Genomic DNA, 26,041 nt, shown 5'->3' on the forward strand with positions numbered 1-26,041 from the left:
TCACTAGTGTGCCCCCACATGTTCCCCCACTTTGGCAATTAACTAAAAATATATATGTACCTATACATGCGCATACCTAACCCCATTGCCACAGAGAATGGTCTTTGTCACTGTCTCTCCTTGCCCAGTATAGGCAGCAGGATATAGTGATGTCACATTATCTGACCCACTAAAGCAAGCTTTTGATGGCCTGTCCCCCACACAGTATAGTTCCCCCTTTTACAAGCACCCACGAAGTATAAAGTCCATTTCCCTGGCCCAAAATTGTGTAATACCCCCCTTTCCTGAGAGAGACCAGGAAATAAGTCAATGCAGACTGCCAGTAATATTATTAACCCACAAACACCCTATATGTAACAGTGTGCGATGTACTACATGTAGAAAGTTGTCAAAGGATAGTGAGATCAGGAGTAGAGGGGCAAGGGGAGGAATTGTGCAGTTTTTTATTTGTAAGTAGATGGCAACGACTCCCATCACATTTACAGGTCCTGTGCCTGCCCCTGGTATTCTTGTACATGTAGGCAATGTAGATATTCATGTAAAATAAAATCACAGAACGACTAGGCAAAACTTTAACGTACCTTACTGATAAAGCTGGGAGGCAAAATTAATGTGTAGTTCAATTTATATTTTCTTACATATTTGTCCATTAGATTAGGCCATCAATTTTAGATCTGCAATCTAGGGCCGCACTCCAAAACCCACTATTGCAAATTGTACAGCAAGAAAGTAGCATGGCTCCCAGTATGTAAACATTACCAGGAGCTGCACTGTCCCAAAATAGAAGGTCTGTGTGAGTCTTGGCTGTCAGATCTTAATACTGATCTAAATCTGATCACCTATCCTAAGAATAGACCATCAATAGCAGAAACTGGATAACCCCTTTAAGTATTTACCAAAAAAAAATGGGATGGAGGACCATGTGACTACATTAATGAGCCTCCTCCATCTTGCCTTCATTAGTTTGCAGAGCACACAGTATGCTGACAGGCGAGCACAAGTGGGAAATACAGAAGTATAGATCACATGGGGCATCATATACTGTGTAGAGTACAACAATAGGGCATCACACTGAATAGGGGCAACAATGGACATAATAATGTATATAGATGATCTGGAGTTCTACTGCACAAGACAGCACAGCATGCTGCATTATTGTATCAATTTTTTTTTTTTTTTTTTTTTTTACCTGCAGTGGAAGTTTGTAAGGCTGGGTTCACATCTGCATCGGAGTCTCTATCTGAGTGTAATTCAGTTAAAAAAAAATAAAAAAAAATCCCCCAAAATTAGCCTGTCGATCTCCATTCATGTCAGTCATGTAACAGATACCATTTTTCTGTTCTGGTCCTCTGACAGACTACAAGAACGGAAAGAAGGCGGCAGATGTGAACTTAGACATAATAGAGCATTTAATGGACATATGAGCACAAATTTGGTCAGGGTTACGTGTCTGTAATACTGAGGTAATATACAGTCTGTATTGCCGCTGTAAGTCCGGATATAATGATTTTTATGTAGAGGTCGACAACCTGCGGTACATTGAGTGCCTCATCCTTGATTTTTTATTTTTTATTTTCCATAAATTGTCACATTGTGCAGAACAGGTTGCCCACCCTGGTCTAGAGGGTAACCACTTCACTTATGGAGATTATTTCTTCCTCTGTGATTTGGCAGTGCAATTGTTCAGTAATTTCTTTCCTGACAGCATTTATTGGTGTTTTCAGTATTGTACTCTGGAGTAGAAGAGATGGAACAAATGGAGAGAAGATTACAATCTTTTTCTACTTAGCACAGCAGAGCAATATTGAAAATTGAACTCTATTACACATAAGACTGTTGGGAATCGCCATAAACAGAAATGCTGTTCGAATAAACCAGGTTGAGTGTTTAGTTTCTTACACCACACGGTTAACCATGGAAATATCATCTGCATATGATGTTCCTAATCTACAGAACTCTGTTCCTAATAATTATGGTGTTACTAATCTTAAAGGATTTTTCTCAAGATTTTTAAGAATGAAACTTAAAAATGGTGACTTAGAACAGTGGGAGTGATGGGGATACCTGGTTCAGGCAAGTCACTCGAATGGGACTGAACCAGGATCGGAGCACTTCCCCATTTACTAAAGTCCACCACCATCTTCCCAGCATTAATCCTGGATAATCCTAATTAATCTGCCAGCACCGTTCAACAAAATACCGGTTTAAGTCTCTGTATTCTCTATCGTCGCCATCAGTGACGAGGCCTACTATAGCAGAGTCATCGGAGTACTTCTGTAAGTAACAGCTGGATGAGTTGTGCCTAAAGTCAGCAGGTTACAGTGTGAAGAGAAATGGGGCAAGAACAGTACCTTGTGGTGCCCCCGTACTACAGATCACAGTGTCAGACACACAGTCCCGGGCTCTCACATAATGAGGGCAGTTTGTCAGGTAGTCTAGGATCCAGTTGGACAGGTGATGGTCCACTCCAACAAGGTTCAACTTGTCCCTCAGTAACCATGGATGAATGGTGTTGAACGCACTGGAGAAATAAAAGAACACACTAGAGGGCATGGGTGTGTCAGGACCAGTCTCTCTAGGATCTTCATCAGGTAGAATGTCAGTGCTACAGGTCGGTAGTCATTGTAGTCCATCGGGTTGGGTTTCTTTGGGACTGGTACCACACAAGATGTTTTCCACAGTTGTGGTACCACTCCCAGCTTTAGACTCATATTGTACATGTGCGAAATAACACCACACAGCTGGTCTCCGCACATTTTAAGAGCTCTTGTGATTATTTCATCGGGCCCTCTGGCCTTGTCTGCTTTGAACCACTTGATTTCCCTACACACGTGATACTTATTGAGGATCAGATAGCCAGATGGCATTTGACTGCAAGTCGGTGTGGGCAAATGGACGGAGACATTATACTATGTGTGCAGATAGATGGGGATATTATACTGTGGGTGCACTTGGAGGGAGACATTATGCTGTGGGGGCAACTGGAGAGGGACAATAGACTGTGGGGATAGTTTCAGTGGGACATCAAATTATAGGGGTAGCTGGAGGGGGACATTATATTGTGTGGGCCACTAGGGTTGGTTTTAGCCTAATTTCTGTAATGAACTCTTTTTTCTGTTTTGGCCAGTCTGCAGTGCACAGCATTTCACTACTAAGTGTACCTGTACCATGTAAAGAAGGACAGGATGGCATTCATAGTCAGCAAGTTGGCGGCTATAAGACTTTATATTTGGTCAGTCACCCTACTTACTGCACACAACTAAGGGCGGGTTCACACCTGCGCCTGGTCTCCGTTTTGAGGTTTCTGTTTCTTGCCTGAGAAACTGGACAGGAGACTGAAACCGGCAGGCAGTTTTCAAACCCATTCATTTGAATGGGTTTGTAAAGTGTCCGCCGGTGAGCGCCTGTGAGCGTCTTCTGCCCTCCGTGGCGAAACCGTTTTTTTTTTTTAACCGGATACAAAGTCGGACATGCAGGACTTTATATCCGGTTAAAAAAAAAAACGGTTTCGCTGCGGAAAGCAGAAGACGCTCACAGGCGCTCACCGGCGGACACTGAATGCCGGGTTTCTGTCGCCTGTCGGCAGAAGACGGAAACCTCGAAACAGAGATCAGGCGCTGGTGTGAACCCGCCCTAAACAGTTTTATGTCAGACTTCTTAGATTTCTATGACTCCCATGCAAGACAAGTAAAACAATAGAAACATTACTACACACTTGTATTTCCTAGGGCAGTGATGGCGAACCTTTTAGAGACCGAGTGCCCAAACTGCAACCCAAAACCCACAAAATTTTCGCGGAGTGCCAACACGACAATATAGACTTAATACTATGCGGATCCACAATTGCGGACAGTTACTGACCAAAAATTACAGTCATGTGGGGCTTTACAGAGCTTTCAATAATACAAACAACGTTGTACTGAAATGTAAAGGTCTCGGCATTTGGTACTTTGAACAATTAATTTTCACTATTTACATCGCACAGGATCTGTTTTATAGTTACCGTGTAATATTCTTACATCCTGTACTAATATCACGTCTGCTATAAAACAGATACTGTGTGATATAAATAGTGAAGGGACCCCAGACAGTATTATATGCTCTGCAGTGGGCCCACCACACAATATTATATTCTCCACAGTACCACAGTAGCCCCCCAGTGTTATATGCTCCGCAGTAGGTGTCCCCCCCCCACAGGATTATATGCTCCACAGTGGCATCCACACACAGTATTGTGTGCTTATAAATAGCCCCCCCCCAGTATTATATGCTCTTTAGTACACCCCCCAGTATTATAAGCCACCCCAGTATTATAAGCCCCCCCAGTATTATACACTCCCCCCAGTATTATAAGCCCCCTCAGTATTATACACTCCCCCCAGTATTATACACCCCACCCAGTATTATAAGCCCCCCCAGTATTATACACTCCCCCCAGTATTATAAGCCCCCTCAGTATTATACACTCCCCCCAGTATTATACACTCCCCCCAGTATTATAAGCCCCCTCAGTATTATACACTCCCCCCAGTATTATACACTCCCCCCAGTATTATACACCCCACCCAGTATTATAAGCCCCCCCAGTATTATACACTCCCCCCTAGTATCATACACCCCACCAAGTATTATAAGCGCTCCCCCCAACATCATATACACAGTGAGCCACTCTCATACTCACCCCTGAAGAGCCGCCGGCATCCACCTTCTTGTCACTGGCGGCGCTGATGACGTCATCGCGCCCGCGTCGGGGCAGAGGTCAAACTCTGCAGCCAGTGTAGGCCGCGGTCGCGCGATCCGCGGCCTACCCTGACAGCTTTCAGCTGTATGTGCATTTGCACATACAACTGAAGGCAGTGATCGCTCATCAACGGGGAATCCTGTACCGGATTCCCTGTTGGTGAGCGATCCGGGCGACCGCACGCGTGCCAGCATGGAGGGCTCTGCGTGCCCTCTCTGGCACGCGTGCCATAGGTTCGCCATCACTGTCCTAGGGCATGGTTGTGCATTTTTTTGTAAGAATTTTTTACAATTTGTAAAGTGTTGCAGAATTTGTTGGGGCTATATAAATAAAAATTATTATTATTATTATTATTATTATTGTTCTTTATTATTGGTATTTCTCAAAGACATATACAATTTTATTTGTCCATGCCTCATGAAATATTGATAGTTTCTTGTAGATTTGCTAGGTGTTATAACCTTTCTTGTACCTAGAGACCACAGGACAACTTATTAGTGATTTATGGGTATCAAATTCGACAGATTTGCAGAAATGTCGGTGACTGTCCCATTCATCTGCCTGGAGCTTAAGGCGTCCTTATACTTTCCACATAAACAAACTCATTCAGGTGTAATATATTTTAAGTCACAGAATCGACTGCAAGTGAATTTTCCCTAAAATGTAGAATGAATAGTTGTCATGTCCTTAATAACAAGCAGCTCCTTTAATATACACTAGGCAACTATAAATTCAGTAATAGATCCATCTTTTACCAACCAATTCAATATATAGATAGATTTTTATTATAAGTAAGATGACTTCATAAGGATAGCAAATTTCCATCTGTAGAATAAAATAAACAATTGTCACAAAAATATACTGTAAATATCGCTAAAGGTAAGCTCATATATAGTGAATAATAGAGACTGCAGAGTAAAGTCCAGTGACAGCATTGTGTAATGGTTTTATAGATCTGTAACATTAAAATACAATATTTTATTGTACTTTATTCTGTTTAGAATGAGATAATATTAGATATGCTAGGATATAATATATAATACAACAAACCACTTTTTGAATATATTATTTACGGCAAGGTAATATATTATAAAATAGTCAAATCTTGACAATAGCAAAAACTCCAGTGTTGGTAAAGCTGTCTTAGAAGGCACCAAATGATAACAGAATTCATCTCTTCAGCGTTAAACCTTGTTCGCACAGTACAATATTGGTGCAGTATTCAGTGCATATTTTTCCAGCCAAGACCAGGTGTGGATCATAAAGAAACTCTAGAGCTACAGTAAGAGATTATAGCTTCAAATAAGGTTTAGACAAAATAAGAACGGAATAACATTACCGGGAGTATGTCACCAGAACCCAGTATATTACCTCATCCCACTGATGGGATAGGTTTGGGTCACCTAAATCAAACAGTATATTTCCCTTGGGATTCAATGTCGCCATTGCTATTTTTGTGCACTTGTAAAGAAGCTCCTTGGAACAATAAGGACAATGCCGCTTACCTCTTTTGAGCAATAGAAACACCCTCATTGCTCCAAGGAGCTCATATACATATTGACAGAAACAACAATATCTTGGCAATGGAGGCATAGAGTCACAAGGGGAAAATACCACTTTATTTAGGTGACCTTATGCTATCTATCTTTGGGCCTGGATTGATATTTTGGGATCTAGTGACAAACTTCTTTTAACTCCTATGCAATTGTATTGAATTCTTGTTTTGAATGTTACCTTATGGGTTTTCTATCTTCTTCTGGGGTAAAAGGAGAAATAAGTGTATGAAGTTAGCCATACCCCTTTCCTACATCTAAATCCTGTGCCATCTCTTTGCTGAACTTGTTGGCAATATGTATTTTTTTTTTCAACTGTACTAACTATGTAACCAGGGCTGATACTAAAGACTCTTGGGCCTAGAGCTTGGCCCCCTCACAACCAGAGCCCGTGCCCCAGCCATACATTTCAGTAGCATTGCTGGGTGTCATAGGTGTGACTCAGCACTAGCAGACAAGGTTGCTTCTAGGGTCTGAAGAGATTAGAGAGCCCCATGACTTATATTTTATCCCCTTGTCACCCCAAAAATATATTTATTACAGACAGCAAATCTACAAGACAATATTTTAACAATGGCCCAGCTCTATGTATAGCAGTATAACATTGTAATTGAAGGCTAAGATACAGCAGCTCTCTGTACAGTAGTATACATCAGTAATGGCAGGCTTAGATACAGTGACTTAGGTGTATGTTTGGTAGTATACATCAGTAATGGCAGGCTTAGATACAGGGGTTCAGGTGTATATTTGGTAGTATACATTAGTAATGGCAGGCTTAGATACAGGGGCTCAGGTGTATATTTGGTAGTATACATCAGTAATGGCAGGCTTAGATACAGTGACTTAGGTGTATGTTTGGTAGTATACATCAGTAATGGCAGGCTTAGATACAGGGGCTCAGGTGTAGGGGCTTGGCAAGAGAACAGCACCATGTATACCTGGATGGCTTCAGACTTCTTTGGGGAAGTAGAACACAGTGGTAAGGAGGAAGGAGGAGGAGGAGGGCTTGTGATGAAGGACATTTGGGGTATTTTTTTGTGGTTAATGGACAATAGTGCTGATGCAAGATACCGAACTATCAGCTGTGAGCAGGAGATCTCACTACCTACCAAGAACTACCACATCTTATCATGATAGCTGCGTATGTCCCCCACCTCTGCAAAAATGTTTTTCTGCCTGTTATATCTACATGGTGTGACCCCCCCTCCTCGTGTCCTCCAACCACATTCGGCTGTATTATTAACATCACTCCGCACAGAGAACTAAATGATCCTGCAGTGTGTCTGTGTTTCTTTCCTTTTTAGTTGCTATGATTCCTAGGATTTCTCTATCTGCCATGAGCTTCTATGTGTTTCTCTCTTGTTATATACTACTGTACCATCTATGAAACTGTATCACTGAAATCTCCCCATTGTGGGACTATTAAAGGAATATCTTATCTTATATTTGGTAGTATACATCAGTAATGGCAGGCTTAGATACAGTGACTTAGGTGTATGTTTGGTAGTATACATCAGTAATGGCAGGCTTAGATACAGGGGCTCAGGTGTATATTTGGTAGTATACATCAGTAATGGCAGGCTTAGATACAGTGACTTAGGTGTATGTTTGGTAGTATACATCAGTAATGGCAGGCTTAGATACAGGGGCTCAGGTGTATATTTGGTAGTATACATCAGTAATGGCAGGCTTAGATACAAGGGCTCAGGTGTATATTTAGTAGTATACATCAGTAATGGCAGGCTTAGATACAAAGAGATGTACAATAGTATACCTCTTTCTCTCTTGTCTGTCTCTCTATATATGTATACTTCTATATAATGGTCAAATACCAGTTCTAAATAACAACAAGGGATTACTGTGCACTTATGTCAAGTGGCATCTCTTCTAATAGCAATATTGGGACTGGAACAAAATCTCCCGAGTAGCTCAGCAGTCTCTTCCTTTTTGGCGTGCTGTGAGAGTACTTGTACACCTTCCATTTGCTCAGTCTGCATTGTTCTCCGCGGCCTCCCTTAGTTGGCTATATAATGGTCTACCGTACTTTGAACATTAAATGGTTACTGATATCCTAAAAAGCGAAATGTATAGAATTACCAAGCGTGGCCGCTCTAATTAAGAATTAGGTACATATGAGAATTCACATATAAGTCCTTGTGGACTCCAGAAATACGTCAACTTGTCTTACGCCTTTTTGGTATGTAATCAAGCTATGTATACCGAAAAACGTGGGGCAGCGTCTACGGCTTATGACTCAAAGGTCGAAAGATAACACAGGATAGTGATTGGCGGATATACCCCCAAAAAACACCAATAGCACGCTCCCTTCAGTAAAAATAAGTTCTGGTACGCTGATGTATCAAATAAAAAAGAGCTATTTAAGATGACGCGTCATCTTAAATAAATCCTTTTTATTTGATACATCAGTGTACCAGAACTTATTTTTACTGAAGGGAGCGTGCTACCGATATCCTAAAAAGCTAAGGGGCAGGTCAGGGAGCCTGTGTTTCATAAATCTCAGTGTAGAGAACAGGAAAGAAAGATTTTGGATACATAGACTGCCAAAGATTAAAAAATACCCATCACTTCTAGAGTAACGAGAGGGCCGGTGGGTCTTTTTGACTTATGGGACCCGTCACAACTGTGACTGCTACAATTCCTATAGCTACGCCACTATATACTTCTCTTTTTTTTAACTCTACACCTGTTTTTTTCTGCTGGAAAATAAATAATTCAAAACTGCATAAATATTGCACTATGTGAACAAATTCTTGATTAATACACTCAGTATTGGACTGGAGCACCTAGGCCTAGGGCCCACCTGTAGGGTTCTTGCTGGGGACCCACTATACAGTCACAGAATGCAGCTATATATAATAAAATGGGTAATTTGTTAAATATTCTACCCAATTTTTTACACGGATGCATTGGCTGTGTGAGGTGCTGTATATTAACTATCAGTATTTAGTGTAGTGAGTGGACCGTACCATGCACCACTCTTGCAGGGGTTGGGTATCTAGGGCCCACTAGCCCCCCTGAGTCAAGGGCCCACTGGTAGACTCACCTACTCCCCCGTGGGCCAGTCTGAGCCTGGCTACGCTCCAGTATAGCCCATTATATACCCTGATTTGTCTTGGACAAATGGAATGAGAAGGATTCAAAGTGTATCAATAGATCAATCTCATAGCGAGACAGGTCAAGAATATTGTAGATATATCCTCTACTTATCTATATGAGTTAGTTATTGAAGTCTACATGCAGCATTTACATTACCATGCGGCGAATACATAGATGAAATCCTTCATAAACCTGCTTTAATATACTTCAAAATTACGCTAAAAGCAATTTTCTCTACTTAATAATATACTTTCTTAGATAAGCAAAATATTAAAAACCAATGTCTGCCAGTAGATCTTTATTGATAAAACCAGCTATTCCTGGACCAATACTGCTGCTCATTGTTCAATTTAACTACACTTGTATATGGACAAAAATAATATAAAATTGAGTAGTTTGACCTTTTTAACACTTAAAGCGGTGATGAAGAAGGTGGTAGTGGGTATATATGGATGCATCCAATATAAAGCTGAAGTCAAATAAAGGGTAAATAGGAAGCGTATGTTAACATTTATGTACTGTAAACTTTTGGGGCACATCTAGTTACCCAGTTAACTCAGTTATAACACTGTAAAAGATATCTGTCCATCCTTGCAATCTCTTTACAATATTAGTAAGATCTCAGGTAAACTAATATGTAAAATGTTATAGCAAATGTCTCACACTGTACTTGCAGATCAATATGCAGGTGTCATGTTGTAGAGATATAGAAACGTTTTAGAATAACTTCTAGTTTATTTATGTCATGCTCAGCTCAGTCTGAGCTTAGGAGTCCAATGGGTGGTCCTACTCGGTAATTTGTCAGCCATCTTTCTATGCAAACTGATACAGGGATGGCAGTCACTGAGTTGAAGTTATATTGAACCTTTTGCCGCAAAACTATACACTCACCGGCCACTTTATTAGGTACACCATGCTAGTAACGGGTTGGACCCCCTTTTGCCTTCAGAACTGCCTCAATTCTTCGTGGCATAGATTCAACAAGGTGCTGGAAGCATTCCTCAGAGATTTTGGTCTATATTGATATGATGGCATCACACAGTTGCCGCAGATTTGTCGGCTGCACATCCATGATGCGAATCTCCCGTTCCACCACATCCCAAAGATGCTCTATTGAATTGAGATCTGGTGACTGTGGAGGCCATTGGAGTACAGTGAACTCATTGTCATGTTCAAGAAACCAGTCTGAGATGATTCCAGCTTTATGACATGGCATTGCATTATCCTGCTGAAAGTAGCCATCAGATGTTGGGTACATTGTGGTCATAAAGGGATGGACATGGTCAGCAACAATATTCAGGTAGGCTTTGGCGTTGCAACGATGCTCAATTGGTACCAAGGGGCCCAAAGAGTGCCAAGAAAATATTCCCCACACCATGACACCACCACCACCAGCCTGAACCGTTGATACAAGGCAGGATGGATCCATGCTTTCATGTTGTTGACGCCAAATTCTGACCCTACCATCCGAATGTCGCAGCAGAAATCGAGACTCATCAGACCAGACAACGTTTTTCCAATCTTCAATTGTCCAATTTCGATGAGCTTGTGCAAATTGTAGCCTCAGTTTCCTGTTCTTAGCTGAAAGGAGCGGCACCCGGTGTGGTCTTCTGCTGCTGTAGCCCATCTGCCTCAAAGTTCGACGTACTGTGCATTCAGAGATGCTCTTCTGGCTACCTTGGTTGTAACGGGTGGCTATTTGAGTCACTGTTGCCTTTCTATCAGCTCGAACCAGTCTGGCTATTCTCCTCTGACCTCTGGCATCAACAACGCATTTCCGCCCACAGAACTGCCGCTCACTGGATGTTTTTTCTTTTTCGGACCATTCTCTGTAAACCCTAGAGATGGTTGTGCGTGAAAATCCCAGTAGATCAGCAGTTTCTGAAATACTCAGACCAGCCCTTCTGGCACCAACAACCATGCCACGTTCAAAGGCACTCAAATTACCTTTCTTCCCCATACTGATGCTCGGTTTGAACTGCAGGAGATTGTCTTGACCATGTCTACATGCTTAAATGCACTGAGTTGCCGCCATGTGATTGGCTGATTAGAAATTAAGTGTTAACGAGCAGTTGGACAGGTGTACCTAATAAAGTGGCCGGTGAGTGTATGTGAATTGGGTAAGGTCATTCTGCTCTATGTTAGCACTGCATATTCAGTGTGACATGTTCCCTTAAAAATGTAGCTCCATCTGTAAAACATAATGAATAGTACATGTGATTATAAGAAAATTGGTAATATACCTTATTAATGAAATATGTTTCCTTCTCCATTTACGCTAGGATCGCACTAGTGTTAGGGTTATCATTCTTCAGGTCTGCTTGGGAACCCGAAAAACAGAAACCCAATCTGCTGAAAAAGCAGTTATCCGCGGAAACCCACAAACCCTATAGATTATAATAGCCTATTTTAAAATGGAATGTGAGATGGCGCCTCATACTGGAGAAAAGGAACAACTAACAACGGGGAAGATACCGCGCTCATTCTGAGAATATTGTAAACACACGCAAATTTATTTCGGTCACATCAACACTGTGTATCATCAACAATATTCTTGGCGTAAGTGAGGTATCTTCCCCGTTGCTGGTCGTTCCTTTTCTCCATATTGGCTATCCCTTGTGGGTGTTGAGGATCCCTGCTGCTTTACCATCTCCATTCTCCTGTACTACCTACGTTGTGATATACTCCTGAGTACCGTTGGAGTTGACAGCAGACGGCTGCTTGGTACAGTACTTTGAAGTCTCATACTGAGACTTAAATGCTAGTGTGAACCTAGTGTTATCAGACTATGCTATTTTTTACATAGAAATCTATGGAGAGGAAAGGAGTAGGATGGAGCTGCTGAAAATACACACAAAACTGATGCTGATGAAGTGGAGAAGGAAACGTATTCCTTGAATAATATGTATTACAAAGTTTCTTATATACACCTGTTTTATTCATTTGTGAAATGTTGTTCTATACTTGAGCATACACAAAAAACACGTCAAGCAATACTGGCACACTGCGTTATACCAAAACTGTGAGGTCTAGAGAATGGAGCATGACATAGGGATTTTTATATTTGGTTTTCTTTGAATCTCTGTTATGAGTCGCCTGCTCAGACCCGTGACTAGTCCGAGCACAGTGAATATACTTAGCTTGTAGTGTACCTTTAAGTAATGTTTGTGTTAGGCATGAATGCTAGTGTTAAAGTTTGGCTTCTGAACCAAAACTGTTTGAGGCCGGGGCCCCACGTGGCGCAAACACTTTGGTTTACCCGTAGAGGAAACGCCGCAGCAAAAACCGCACTGTTTTATGGTCACTGCAAAGTGGATGGGATTCTAGTAAATCCTGTCCACACATATGCAGAAAAATAGGCACAGTGAAAATGCTGTGATTTCCAAAAACATTGAGGTTTTTGAAATCACAGCATATCAATGATACCTACGGAAATGCTGGTGGTTTCCCTATAGGCATAATGGAAGCAGAAAGTACACAGAGGAAACCTGTGTGGGAGAAAAACATGATGCGTTTTCACCACGGTTTTACCTGCAGCGCTATTTCACTGCCGCCCGCTATGTGGGGCCTTAGTCTGAAACTGTTTTATATTCAAGTGTATAATAATTATCAGATTATTCATCTATAAACATGTGTATATTGTTACAAACCATATTACATGATCAGATGTAAATATACAAAAAGAGCTCCCTGCAGTCTTAGTGAGCATTACATTTTACTTAGAAATGACACCAATTACCTTCTGTTATAAAATATACATGTTCAAAAATACCATACTGTCATCTTTACATTGTTCAGTACATCCAAATTCTCTTATTTTTTACAGATTAGGTACATTTAGGAAAAATATATAAAAAAACAAGATCCTTTAGTGTTTTTAGCATACATACAACCAGCAATCATGATAGTTCATCTAAAGCAATTCTAATGTATCATCTAAAGTAAGAATAAAGGTTGTATAAGGTAAACTTTATGGTATTTACCTGAATATAAGTTATGCAGAATTATCCCCTGTATTGTGTCATTGTTTTTACCCACCATAGTCTGATGGAGTTGTTTCGATATACATATGCTTCATATAAAAAGCTGCAAATAGATTACTGAATTGTACATAAATTCTAACAAACATGTAGGCTGATATGTCTTACAGAGAAAGGACAAGAATTTCTTTTAAAATACATAGTGCCATATATCTGTATACATACCCATCTATGCTTGGGAAGGCAATAAGGTTGCGATGAGCAGAGGTGAAGCTGAGGCTTATAATGTCATTGGGTTTCATGTTAGGTAGGAATAGAGCAATCACTCTAACCATAATACCCTTGGAGGGGGTTAACAGATTGCATCTGAGGAGAAGCTAGCACTTGCATATTTTGTAGGTGCTAAGAAGTGGTTTGGGGCTTCTTCTGGCCTTTCAACTCTTTCGCTAAAGCCCCACGTGATGTCCCGCAGCAATAAAGTGCTGTGGGAAAAACAGAGACGGCAATGATCTGCGGTTCTTGCCACAGCGCTTTAGACAGAAAGTTTGTGGAGTTTTCCTCCGAGGACTTTCTGTTACAATTATACCTATGGGGAAACCGCCAGTGTTTCCATAGGTAGAACTGACATGCTGCAATTTCCAAAAACGCGCCGGTTTTGGAAATCGCAGCGTGTCTGCACCATGCTTTTTACTGCAAAGTGGGCATGGGATTCGCTAGACTCCCATACACTTTGCCATTACTCTAAAACGCCGCAATTTTTCCAAAAATCACAGCATTTCTGTCCCGTGGGGCCCCGGCCTTTCATGTGAATAGGGATTTAAATATTTTTTTTTTTTACCAATTATATCAATTATATTTGAAGGGTATTTTCACTTTTGAGAAAAGTTTTTATATGGACATAAATCAATATCTCAGCATTACTTATTTTATCATTTAGAATCACATTCATACACTGGATTTATAGTCCAAACTGTAATACACAGTTTTGCTAAATGCTATTGGAAACAGTCAAGAAGCATGTCAGACACATATTAAAGGGAACCTATCATGACATCCACCAACTCCAGCTCCTTTTGACACCTATTGAAGGCCAAAAAGAGTTGGAGTAGGTGGATGTAAAAGGTCCTCTTTAATGATGGTATTTTCGCATAGTTATAATAGGGGCAATGGAAAAAGACGTGATGCGTTTCTGCCACAATCTTTTCCGCACCATTTTTATTTTGCTGCAGCTCGATACCTAAACCAGTATTTATTTGCAGCTCTAGCCTATAATTAAGGTTGTAAGTAACTATAAGTATCAGCAGAAGTCTATGTGTAATCTCTAACATGGTATACAAGGGATAACATGCAGCAAGATATTTGGGTAGGTTTTCCAACACTGGACTGATCAGCTGAAGTAATGTTCCTTAACAAAGCAGGCAGAGGACACAGAGGAGAACACTTGTCTTTAGACATACATACACATATGATGCTATTTTTATGCAGCAGCGTTAGTAATATTATTTCCATGCAAATTATTTATGAATATGAAAACAGAAATGGAAAAAAAAAGTGTGTGCAGCTCTCTTTAACTTTGGTTGCCTATAAACTTTACAATAATATCCTGCTTATGTAAAAGCACGATTGCTACAAATGAAAGGATAGAAAGAACAAAAGCTACACATGCAAATATTTCAATAAATAATCCAAAAAGAAATGTATTTTCTGATGTTTATACAATTATTTTGTTATTTGAAGTGATTCAATTCATGACAAACCAAATTTCAAGCCATGACTTAGATGTGCAAGGCATGCTTTTTGTGACCCTAGATGATATCCTAAATTCCTGTATATTGGATTATATCATGACTCCATTCTTAAGACAGTCCTCTGTGTGAATAACCTGAACCATAGACTCTTAATATGCAGTTTGTCTGGAAACTTGACAGCAAGCATTCAGTTCCACTGCAGCGCCATCACTGGGGAAAATGCAGCATTACGTGATGACCTTAGAAAACGATGGGATGGGTCCTTCATTGACAGAGACACTCTTCATCTTTATATAAAATTTCTCTGTGCTAGCTAATTGGTGGAGGTCCTGAATTTGACAAGAGGTTATCTAAACAAGACCCCGTTGAAATTTCAATTTTTTCGTTGGATTTGCACATGAAGAAAATAATAAACTTTATGAAAACAGTGCAGAGTCTTTAGTTTTAAAGTGCCTTCATTTCTATTTAAACCATAAAAAAGAATTCTGACTATTTTCTAAGTAAACTTTTCACTCCTGGCCCTGAAACCCCAAAACAGCCTCATATATAGACAATGAACAATTGGGCCATATTTACAGTAAAGCCATCATCTTCAAAAAGCATATAAATGCAGATTAAGTGAACTTTTTATACTTCATATAAGTCATTCTGCAACCTTTACATACCACACAGATACTGTAGATAGCATTTTATATAGAGCTGTAGTAATGTTTGAGGCTGATGCATAGTTTTCGGACCTCAATACCCAGTATAATACAGAATGGCGCCCCCTCTCGCCCCGCACAACAACAAAGCTGTAATAAAACAGATTGCATATTACATGTCTCTCCTAGAAATTCTTCCATCCAACAAAAGTCTTTGTATTCATACTGCCATTTACAATGGCATTCATTATATCTCAGCATAAGCAGTAGGCATGAAATCAAATGGTAAGAAACAAGTACAAAGAATATATACAGGTTTTCTTATGTGCTTCTAGGTTTTGTGGTAGCAATCCCACTCATGACAAGTACTGGAGCAAGTATCTGGGAAATCCATTAAATGTGTGATCCAGTAATATATAAAGGGCACTATTATAACCATGCAGACTGCGCTTCATGCAGTAGGTTATGATCTATAATCCTTTTTGCTGAATGGCTTGTTTCCCAAAATGTTGTCAACCTCGTTCACGATGTGTGATGTCATCTTTGGAAGGACCTGCACACAGAGAACATAATTGAGGAAATGTTATAGACCCACTGCTAGCAATGACAACACAAGGACAAATCATGGCGGGAGATGCATGAATCACAATTACAGTAAAGTGGACCTGATGGCAATCCTGACACGTCTGTATTAGTCAATGCTTACATTCTCCATGAATTAAAGGAAACCCGTCACCATGAAAATGCAGTCTAATCTGCAGGTATATTATATAGCAGGAGATGCTGAGCAGATTGCTGTATATTTTGTGGGAAAAGATTGAGTACAACTTGTTATTTATTAATGGAAGGAGTGACTGAGTCCAGTGGGCGGTGCTAACAGTGACTGTGCATATAAAGACAGCCAATCAATCACTGTTAGGACCGCCCACTGGACTCAACTACTTCTAATAAACAGAGAAAGGACAGATGAATAAATGACAATTATACTGAATCTTTTGACACACAACTACATCAATCTGCTCAGCTCATCTTCCTCTATTACATGTTGTCTGTAGATTACACTGCATTTTCATGGTGGTAGGTTCCCTTTTACAATATTGGAGCATATTTTCTTAAAACACTGTACTGTGCCATTCCACTTGTTACTACTACAAATTTATTAATAAACTGGGTGTTACCATTCTATTTGTCAAAAGGATGTGTCCCTATGCAATCTGATAGCATAATCACTGATTGTACAATGGTAGACCATGTAGAGATACACTACAACCAAAGGCACACATTTCCATGAAGTATAATAGAGGAACAGCTTCACTTAAAGTGACAAGGAAAGATGGTCCAGATTTATTGAGTGTATTAGAAATACAATTATTACTAAAAATAAATATACATGTCCGGAGTACTGACAAGTCCTCTTTAAATTCTTGCATGTGCCAGGGCTGCCATTACTGCTTGCTTTATATCTGCCTTCTTCCAACAATATATAATAGACTGGTAGAAATCTTACAAGCTTTGCTAGTCCTTTAGGAAAAAGAAAATCCAACTTATAGAGACAAATCAATTCATTCTGCAAGAGACTAAAGATCAGACACATCTTACATTGCCTCATCTAATTGTATTATTCTCTTGTGGCCATTATGCTCTTGCTATAGTGCACATTAGAAGTGGCTTCATGTACAGATAATATATAACAAATACCAGGTAGATGAGAAGTTGTCATTTTCGTACAGCTATTGTTACGTATCACAATTCACAATTGCAGCCGTTATAAAGGGTCGTATGTGCACTTTTACACAACTTGTGATACAACATACAGTGGACAGCTGTATGTCCCACAAACACAGTAGTGTAGTTCCAATCCAGCATGTACCCTGCTCTGTGTCCTAGATGCTAGCCCACAACATGCGGTATACTGTATATAGGGAAACATATATATAGTAATTAGTATGTGGAATAAAGACTTAAGTCCATCATGGCTAACTGTTTTATACTTACAAAAACAAGTTGATCTAGAGGAAGGCAAACACCGCTTTGGTAATGGCACAAACCCAACTCACTATAACCTACAGAAAATTACCCCCTTACTGCTCATATATCCAGTGTCATTTGGATTTTGAATTTTCTGAAACAATCGCAACGAACGCAGCCTGCAAAAACACATTCTATACAAAATCTCTGACAAATATGTCCAGCTCTACAAGTTTTGGAGCAGTTCATGGGCACGTCTTAAATGTCCCTATATTACCTATGTAAAGGTTGGTAAGTATGCTTATATATGTGTATATAATAGGTATATTGAAGTTGTATATATTGCACATACTTTTTCTCATAGTATACAGTTGTGCATAATATATCCACTTACCTGTATGGCTCCTAGGTTTTCTATCAGCTGCTCTGGATTAGATGATCCTAACAGAACAGAACTTACTCCCTCATTCCGTAGACACCAAGCTAGAAGAAAAATGGATTTCAAAATATGACACTGTTATATGGATCACTAGAGGGCACTATTTCATTGCTTATAGCCACATATATGGCGCACAAAAAAAGTGTCAGCCCACAATGGTCAATGTTGACAGTCCATGAGACTATGTATAAAATGGTAAGAATGAGTCAGTAAGACTTTACTGTCTGTGATTTGTTGAAGTTGCTGAAAATATTACAGTACCAGGGATTATCTGAAAAACTAAGGTCCCCTTGCTCAGAGGTGTTCAGTGACATATATAAATCGAAAGAGGAGTCCAGCACCGCAGCAAAATCCTTAAAACTTAAACTTTAATTCCATCGGCATTAAAATTGAAATTTCATGACATAATATCAAATTTGTTGATCCTTTCACATAATTTTTTTTTTTCTGGCTAATGTATAGGAATAGTTTGAACTGGTATTCGTTGTTAGGCTCTGTGGGGGGAAATAAGGCCCTTTCCGGCCACTATGTGAACATTATTTGGCTCAATTCCACACTGTGTAAGTATGGCACATTTTCTCTGCTATCATGGCAGTAGCTTTAATGTCAATGTAGATCACATATAAAGAGTTTATATTGAATTACCAGATATGTATGTATATTTTCTTACCTACAGCAAGCTGTGGCAGAGTACATCCAAGACGTTCTGCAATTGGTGTCAAATCTTTCAGTTTAGATTGCTGTTTGCGCCCATCTTCACTCAGTATTTTGTCCTTTAACCACTGGTAACACTGTTTAATCGTGACATCACAGAATCCGAGATTGAAAGAAAATGTAATTGTAAGAATGAATCCTGAATATGTTATTTATTTTGAAAGAATTGTATAAAGTATAGATAGAATTGTAAGTAGTTTCATGTATTAGATGTAACAAAAGTCACTAATTTTACAATATATATATATAAAATATACAATATATATATATATATATATATATATATTTATGACAAATAATAAATAAATAAAGGTGTTGTTCAGTTTCAGCAAATAAATGTAATTGTTTGTATACAGAAAAGTTACACAATTTTTGCAATATACCTTCTGTATCAATGCTTCGTGTTTTTTTAGATCTTTGCTTGCTTTAATTGATTCTGCTTGCTTCCAGTAGATAGAAATCAGTTCAAGGTCATGTGATAAATGGACAATGGTCATGTGATGGACACACAGGTGCACAGCCCATTATAGTCACAGCACAGTAATCAGATATCAGCCTGCACCTGTGTCCATCACATGACCATGGACTGTATATCACGTGACCATGGACTGTATATCACATGATTTGTATCAACTGGAAGTAAAGAATGAATGACAACAAGCAGAGATCTAGAAAACTGAGGAATTGATACAAAAATATATTGGAAAATTGAAATTGAATTGAAATTTTAATTACACAAACAATAAAATGTAATTGTTGTGGCTGGACAGTCCCTTTAACCACATTATTTTGTTTAGGAAGATGTAATGTAGTTTTGAAATTCCATCTACATAATTTATTTACATGCTGGTTTCTCTCTTTAGCCAACAGTTAGTATATACTGCTGCCTCCAGCAGGGACCAATTTATAACTCTAAGTATAGCTCTGTAGGTAAATATACACAACTATATACAAATCTGTGATGTATGGATCATTAATATGTCACTTATGGCATATTCATACACAATATTTCTTTTGTTATGAACTGTGGTACCGCTATGTTCCATAGACAACAAAATAAGATGAAATAAAACAGGTGCAGGCCAGTGTGAGTTCAGTGTGTAGTCTTAGTAAGTAATAGACTGCACTTCAACATGCTATTCACTTACAAAAAACGGACCAGAATCGGATATGCTGTACGTTTTCCTTAAAACTAAAGTGTGTATGCCCTATTCACTGACAATGGGTCTGTGTATCTACTCCATGCAGATAGAACACAGATGAGAAAACCAAAAACATCAAAAACCATCTACTACATTCAGGATTTACTTGTTCACATTTTGTACCTCCCTTTCTACACATGACTGTTTTAGTTGGTTTAAAATAGAGGTGAACAGGATGAGGTTGGGGTGGACAGGATAAGATAGGATAGACTGAGGGGAGGGTACTTTGTTTAATATTAAACATTTTGATCACTTGATGTTGATTTGTTTGTTATCATCACTTGTGAAGTTGTTCTGAACTATTTTTTTTTTTACATCTTTTGCATTTTTTATTACCTTTAGTGATGCTCTCGCACTTTCTGGGACTCCATTTTCATACTTTCCAGAGATGACACCACAAGCAAGGGGAGACCACGTCATTGCACCAACTCCTGTAAAACAAATCATTCACAAGTCCTATCTTCATCACAGATACTTTATGAGCTTAATTTTTTTGTTCTAGACTACCTACAATTAGAAGTTGTTTAGAAGTTTTGCTTGTGTTTCAGTGTAGCTTTTATTTCCTCTATGGAATACTCATTATACAGTCATTTTATACTGAAAGGGATTGTGCGTTATAAAATAGTTGTATCCCCTGTGAACTGAATGACTGTAAACATCTGTGTACACACTGCAAAGTCTAATAAGCCACACTGGAGATGTGCGTCATGTGACTGATTTAGGTTATGGCCCCATGTTGCAGAAATCCACAGAAAAATCTGCAAGAAAAAAACGCTACATTTCTGCAACACGGGGCCTTAGCCTTAAACTAAAATTTTCAGTGCTTGATTCTAGAAAGCTGATTCTCATCAACTGCAGTGGACAATAATAGAAATCACTCTGTCACCACTGAACCACTCAGCAAACATTAGATGGACGTTCTGAGTGATATTCAAAAGAACAGCATATATATATATATATATATATATATATATATATATGTAATTCATTTTCCATGATAATGAAATTGTGACTCATGTGACAATCGTAGGTCAGAACAGAGTCAGATATACCTTATTATTATATCAGTAGGATCACCATCCTAATTCTGCAATAACTTTTATATGACAAGGCAATATGTTCTAATCTCTACGTATAATCACAGCCTTTGATGCAGCTGACAGACCCCCATTACATTTAAATCAGCTCATTTTGCTGTACATGACTCCCATCATTCGATAAGGCATATATACTGTACACATGTTCACACATGCCTTTGATTGTACTCCTAGCAAATACATGTTATGGCTTTATGGTTTTATGTAATATGTCTACCTCTTTGTTCTGCTTGACAGTGCAACGACTCCAGGTTAGTGTTTGGGACAAAGGTGCTAGCACTGTAAATCAGAGCAATGGGGAGGGGTTGGTTGGGTTAAGCAAGACAACCCTGAAACACTTATCAAATCTTAAGGCACTTATGGCCTCATTTACATAGCTAAGGCATAACTTGAAGCTCCGAGTTCCCAATGTAAAATATGTAACAGGGCCTTCACTTACCATATACTATCTATACAAGTGGTGTCTTGCTATGTTGTAGAGAACTTGCACCCGTCTATTGCTATGCCCCTGGTAAATAGTCTCACCCTCAATGCCATTTAAAATCTGAAAATGTAGGTGTAATGTTGATGAACCAAAGTTACAGAAAAAAAAACGGGAGACTAGAACAAACAAGAATGCTGTAGCACCCTGCAGGCACTGTGACTGTTTTGCCTCCCTTTCTTCCTTTATCTACTGCTGAAATACAGCAGCAAGAATCTAAGACAGAAGGGGACCCCATAGCCTGTTGTGCCTTCACTTTCATCCTTGACTAAGCAACCACATGCCTTGTTTTCTTTCTGTACTTTCAAGAGAAAAATTATTTGTCTGCCGGAGCTTGGAAGCTTCCATTGAAATGTTGCTGTGATGTGACAATAGACACGTTTTCAGCTGGTACATAGAAAAAATTGTTAGCTGATATTGTTTGCTAGTGTTTTGTGTGAAGTATATTGATTCTGTCAGTTCTTACATTACATTGACTTCCATATGTTATTGGCACAGCAAAGTGGAGATACGGAAATATATGCCCAAGGTAAGAAATGTGTCATGCAGGGTGTTGTTGGGTGCCGATGAAAGAGTCTATTGCCTGTGAAGAATGATTGTTCTGCGCTATGTCAAAGAAGTTTATTGCACTTGGTTTACAGGGAGATGTAGCTTGGTCATTGGATACCATAGGGTTGTCCTGGCTTTCGTCTATGTAACTCGTCATAGGGGTACTTAGCACTCAATATTAAATATAGTCTGCCACCAGAACACCAGCTTCAAAAATAGATAAATTAGGGTCACTTAATCCAAATAATGTTTAACCTTTGTGAAGCATTGCCTAAATATTTTTCTCAATATGCAATGAACTGTTTCGCGCAACAAGGGTGTTGCCACTTACCTCTTTGGAGCAAAGACAATGCCCTCATGTCTTCAAAGAGTTAACTTGCATATTGACAAATAAAAAGTGACATCTCAGCAAAATAGGCGCTGATTCACCAAGGGAAAACACTGTTTGATTCAGTTGACCTAACCTATTCTCACCCTTTAAGGTGGGCACCATGTTAGTGCCACAGAAGAGCTACAAAGCTCCAGCCTGCCACAAGTGACTGCATCTAGCATTAGGGGGGAGTGTAACCACCTCTTGAGGGGTGATGTGTAGCCACATTAGAGGCTGTGAGTTGATGTGAATCTATGTTGGCCTGTGTCACCAAAGGCTCCCATCATTGCTGAACAATCAAATGCAGTTAGTTTTGGTGCCCAATATGCCAACTAGATACTCTAATGTCTAGTTAGCAGATGTAGGCAAAGCTGCCCGAAAAGGGTTGTATCCCAGATGGGTCGCCCAAGAATGTGCAGGACTGCCAGCTCCCAACCCCCCCTCTCCGCCAACATCACCAACCTAGGCTCATGTACAATAGTATTTGTAAAGTTGGGGTGTGCCGTTTGTTTAAACAGGACTGTAGGTAATACATGTATTGCTGCAAAATGCACAGTGGAGTCAACCTGAATATAACTATCAGATCAGCATAGGGTTTGTGTAGTTGACTGGAAGGTATTGCAAATGAAGATGGAAATCTGAAGTCAATGATTTTCCATTACAGTAAAGATAGAATAGTTAACTGAGAAAAAAGTAGATTATCAGGTAACTATCACCAATATCCTGAAATAAATGAGTCTGAGTAAGGAGTGGGGTCCTAGGGAACCTTTCTCATTTACTTACAATCCAATGTATTATATGGTGATTACAGAAGTCATGATCTCAGTGGTTTTTATACACCTTTTTGTAGCTACTGTATAATTTCTTTTAATAACTATGTATTTATAAATGGGGGACTAGTCTGGGTTGGTAGTTCCTCAACAGAGAAATTACAAAAGGAATATTTCTTAATATTGCAATGATATGTCACACATACACAGATAGGTACAAGACTGCTATAATGGAAAGAAACGGGTAGCGGAGAGTTAGTTGTGGTGGTGGGAGATGCAGAAAGGCATATGCAGAGTCCAGACAAGCTCCTGTATAATTTTGAACAGAGGTTCTAGCTTTTCTGATGTCTTCGGATTGATACAGTGTGATATTACATAATATTGTTCTCATAGTGCAGTCTTATATAATCCACTACGCATCTCATGTGGACTAGCACCTGGAGTTCTCTCAAGTTCTGCAGAAAACCAAATCAATAATGCAGAACCTGCAGTGGTAGCACACTGTGCCTTACCATAACCATTGCATCTTATACAACTAGATAGATTTGTTATGAAGTTACATCTGGGAAAGCTGTATGAAGCTGGAGACATCTTATGAGATAATACATTTAGGATTTATATAAATATGGAAATTTGCTATTACCTATTTTGTGGTACAGCTCCGGCAATTGAACTTCTACCTTCTCTCTTTGGAAGAGATGATATTCTGCTTGTTCACAAACTGGAGGGATCATATTGAATTGTCGTGCTACGGAGTAGGCTTCCTGCAAGGATAGTATGTTATAAGACAGTCAAAGTATACAATATTAAGGAAACGCATTCATTTACTGTATCACACTGGGCTCACATCGCTTGGGGACCCGAAAATCAGAAACCAATTCGCTTATAAAGCAGTTACTTGCAGAAACCCATGGACCCCATAGATTATAATGGGATATGCTGGGTTTCTGCCCAGTATCCACTTGCAGAACTTTTCTCTCTGCATTTTTCAAGCAGAATGGCAGATGAAATCCCCGAATTGTCATTGAGGGCAAGTGTGAACCTAGCATAAAAACAATAATATGAAATGATCTCTTCTATATGCCCCCTTTATTTATTCCATATCACATAGCTTTCCAAGTTATTGCAGCATTATAAGGAATCTGTCACATTAAACATGCAGTATAATCTATGGCCAGCATGTTATAGAGCAGGAAGAGCTGAGAAGATAAATATATAGTTATTTGGGGAAAAAAATGTCATATAGCTTTATAATTGAATCATCTATATCTCTGCTGATTTTGGGCTTAGGAGTCCAGTAGGTGGTCCTTCTCAGTGTACATACACATATAGCTTTCAGTCATCCACTGGGAACACCCATTGGACTCCTAAGATTAGAATGAGGTTTAAATTACCAATTTTTAAGTTAGACGGATTTTATCCTCAAATATGTAGATTAATTTACCCATCTTCTCCTCCTCTATAAAGTGCTGCAGGTATATTGGACAGTATTTTCAATCTGATGGGATCACTACAGGACACAGATATGCAACAGATCAATTAAATCATGAAATCTTAAAGTGGTCTCTAAACTTTATAATAGACAGGTCCTTCCTGTTCTGTAGAGATAACTTATCAATCATCTCATCACATGTGGGATTACAACAAAGTTAACACCTATGTATAGATAACACTAGATCTACCATAAATAATAAGTGATGGACACGTTTAGAACACTCCAATATAAAATTCAATAAATCACTTCCACTATTCGGATTACAAGTGGCTGCTGTTAATTTTATCTCTGAATGTAATGGCTTAGACTAGGTGGCTGCTCCAATAACTATGTGCAGAAAATAGAACCACTATTTGGATCTACATACCCTCAGAGGTCTTTAGTTTATAGAGTCATGTTTCAAAAGTCTAAATACATTTTTTAAAAACTCTTATTAGAATCTGAAAACAGATGAGAAGAAAAGAATATGTTACACTATATGGTTGTAAAAAATTCCCTTTCAACCTAACTGGCAGCCCTCTTGCATTAAAAATTGATCACCACGCATTTGTTGAATTTTGAGGTCTGTAGTAGATCAAATTCATGTTTCCTTTCTAATTGATATATGTCCAAGTCCTGAGATAACAAGACATCCATATAGTTACCCTGCCATAAGAGGTATAAGTGGAGATCATGTCTCCCTAAACATCCACATCTTATTTATACTACTGATCTACTCATATGGGGCGAGGTGACCTTTGAGCATGGCCAAAACCAAGAGGAATTTAAAGTGGACTTCCACTTGAAATTCCGCTCGACTTTGCACCTCTCTAGATTTCCATTGTGGCATTCACATGATTATTTGACTTAGATGAATACACCTAACCAGCTGCGTGGCTCAAGCCATGGGTTCTGTAGCAGAGTCAGCTGTGGAATTCATGGCAGGTTCAGGCAGGACGGTTATTTTTTCTGTGTCCTGTTTCAATCTCTTCCTCCCATTGGATAATCAATTCATCTGTGTGAACATACCCTTAGACTTCAGGACCCTAGTAGCAGTGTAAGGCCTCATTCACATCCGCATGGGGACCCCCCCCCCCCAAACGGACTACCCAACGCATTGGCAAGTGGTGTGCAGTGAAAGCACATGGACCCCATAGACTATACACTGTGTGCAGAATTATTAGGCAAATGAGT

General features: G+C 39.3%; 1 protein-coding gene and 1 long non-coding RNA gene across 4 annotated transcripts in view; one reads left to right on the forward strand and one right to left on the reverse strand.

The window, feature by feature from the left end:
• The window catches only part of LOC142197996 (uncharacterized), a 215,827-nt gene that overhangs the window by 133,939 nt on the left and 55,847 nt on the right, over positions 1-26,041 (forward strand). The window lies entirely within an intron of this gene.
• The window catches only part of KCNAB1 (potassium voltage-gated channel subfamily A regulatory beta subunit 1), a 266,191-nt gene continuing 255,338 nt past the window's right edge, over positions 15,189-26,041 (reverse strand). For all 3 annotated transcript variants that reach the window (XM_075268759.1, XM_075268760.1, XM_075268761.1), the window contains exons 10-14: positions 24,017-24,137; positions 20,443-20,537; positions 18,861-18,981; positions 18,146-18,234; positions 15,189-16,336 (exon numbers count right to left, since the gene is read on the reverse strand). In XM_075268759.1, coding sequence (XP_075124860.1) covers positions 16,247-16,336; positions 18,146-18,234; positions 18,861-18,981; positions 20,443-20,537; positions 24,017-24,137 — 516 coding nt within the window. In that variant the 3' untranslated portion in view covers positions 15,189-16,246. The remainder of the gene's footprint in view (positions 16,337-18,145; positions 18,235-18,860; positions 18,982-20,442; positions 20,538-24,016; positions 24,138-26,041) is intronic.

Source organism: Leptodactylus fuscus, chromosome 3 (genome assembly GCF_031893055.1).
Source record: "Leptodactylus fuscus isolate aLepFus1 chromosome 3, aLepFus1.hap2, whole genome shotgun sequence".
In the NCBI taxonomy this organism is placed as follows: Eukaryota; Metazoa; Chordata; class Amphibia; order Anura; family Leptodactylidae; genus Leptodactylus; species Leptodactylus fuscus.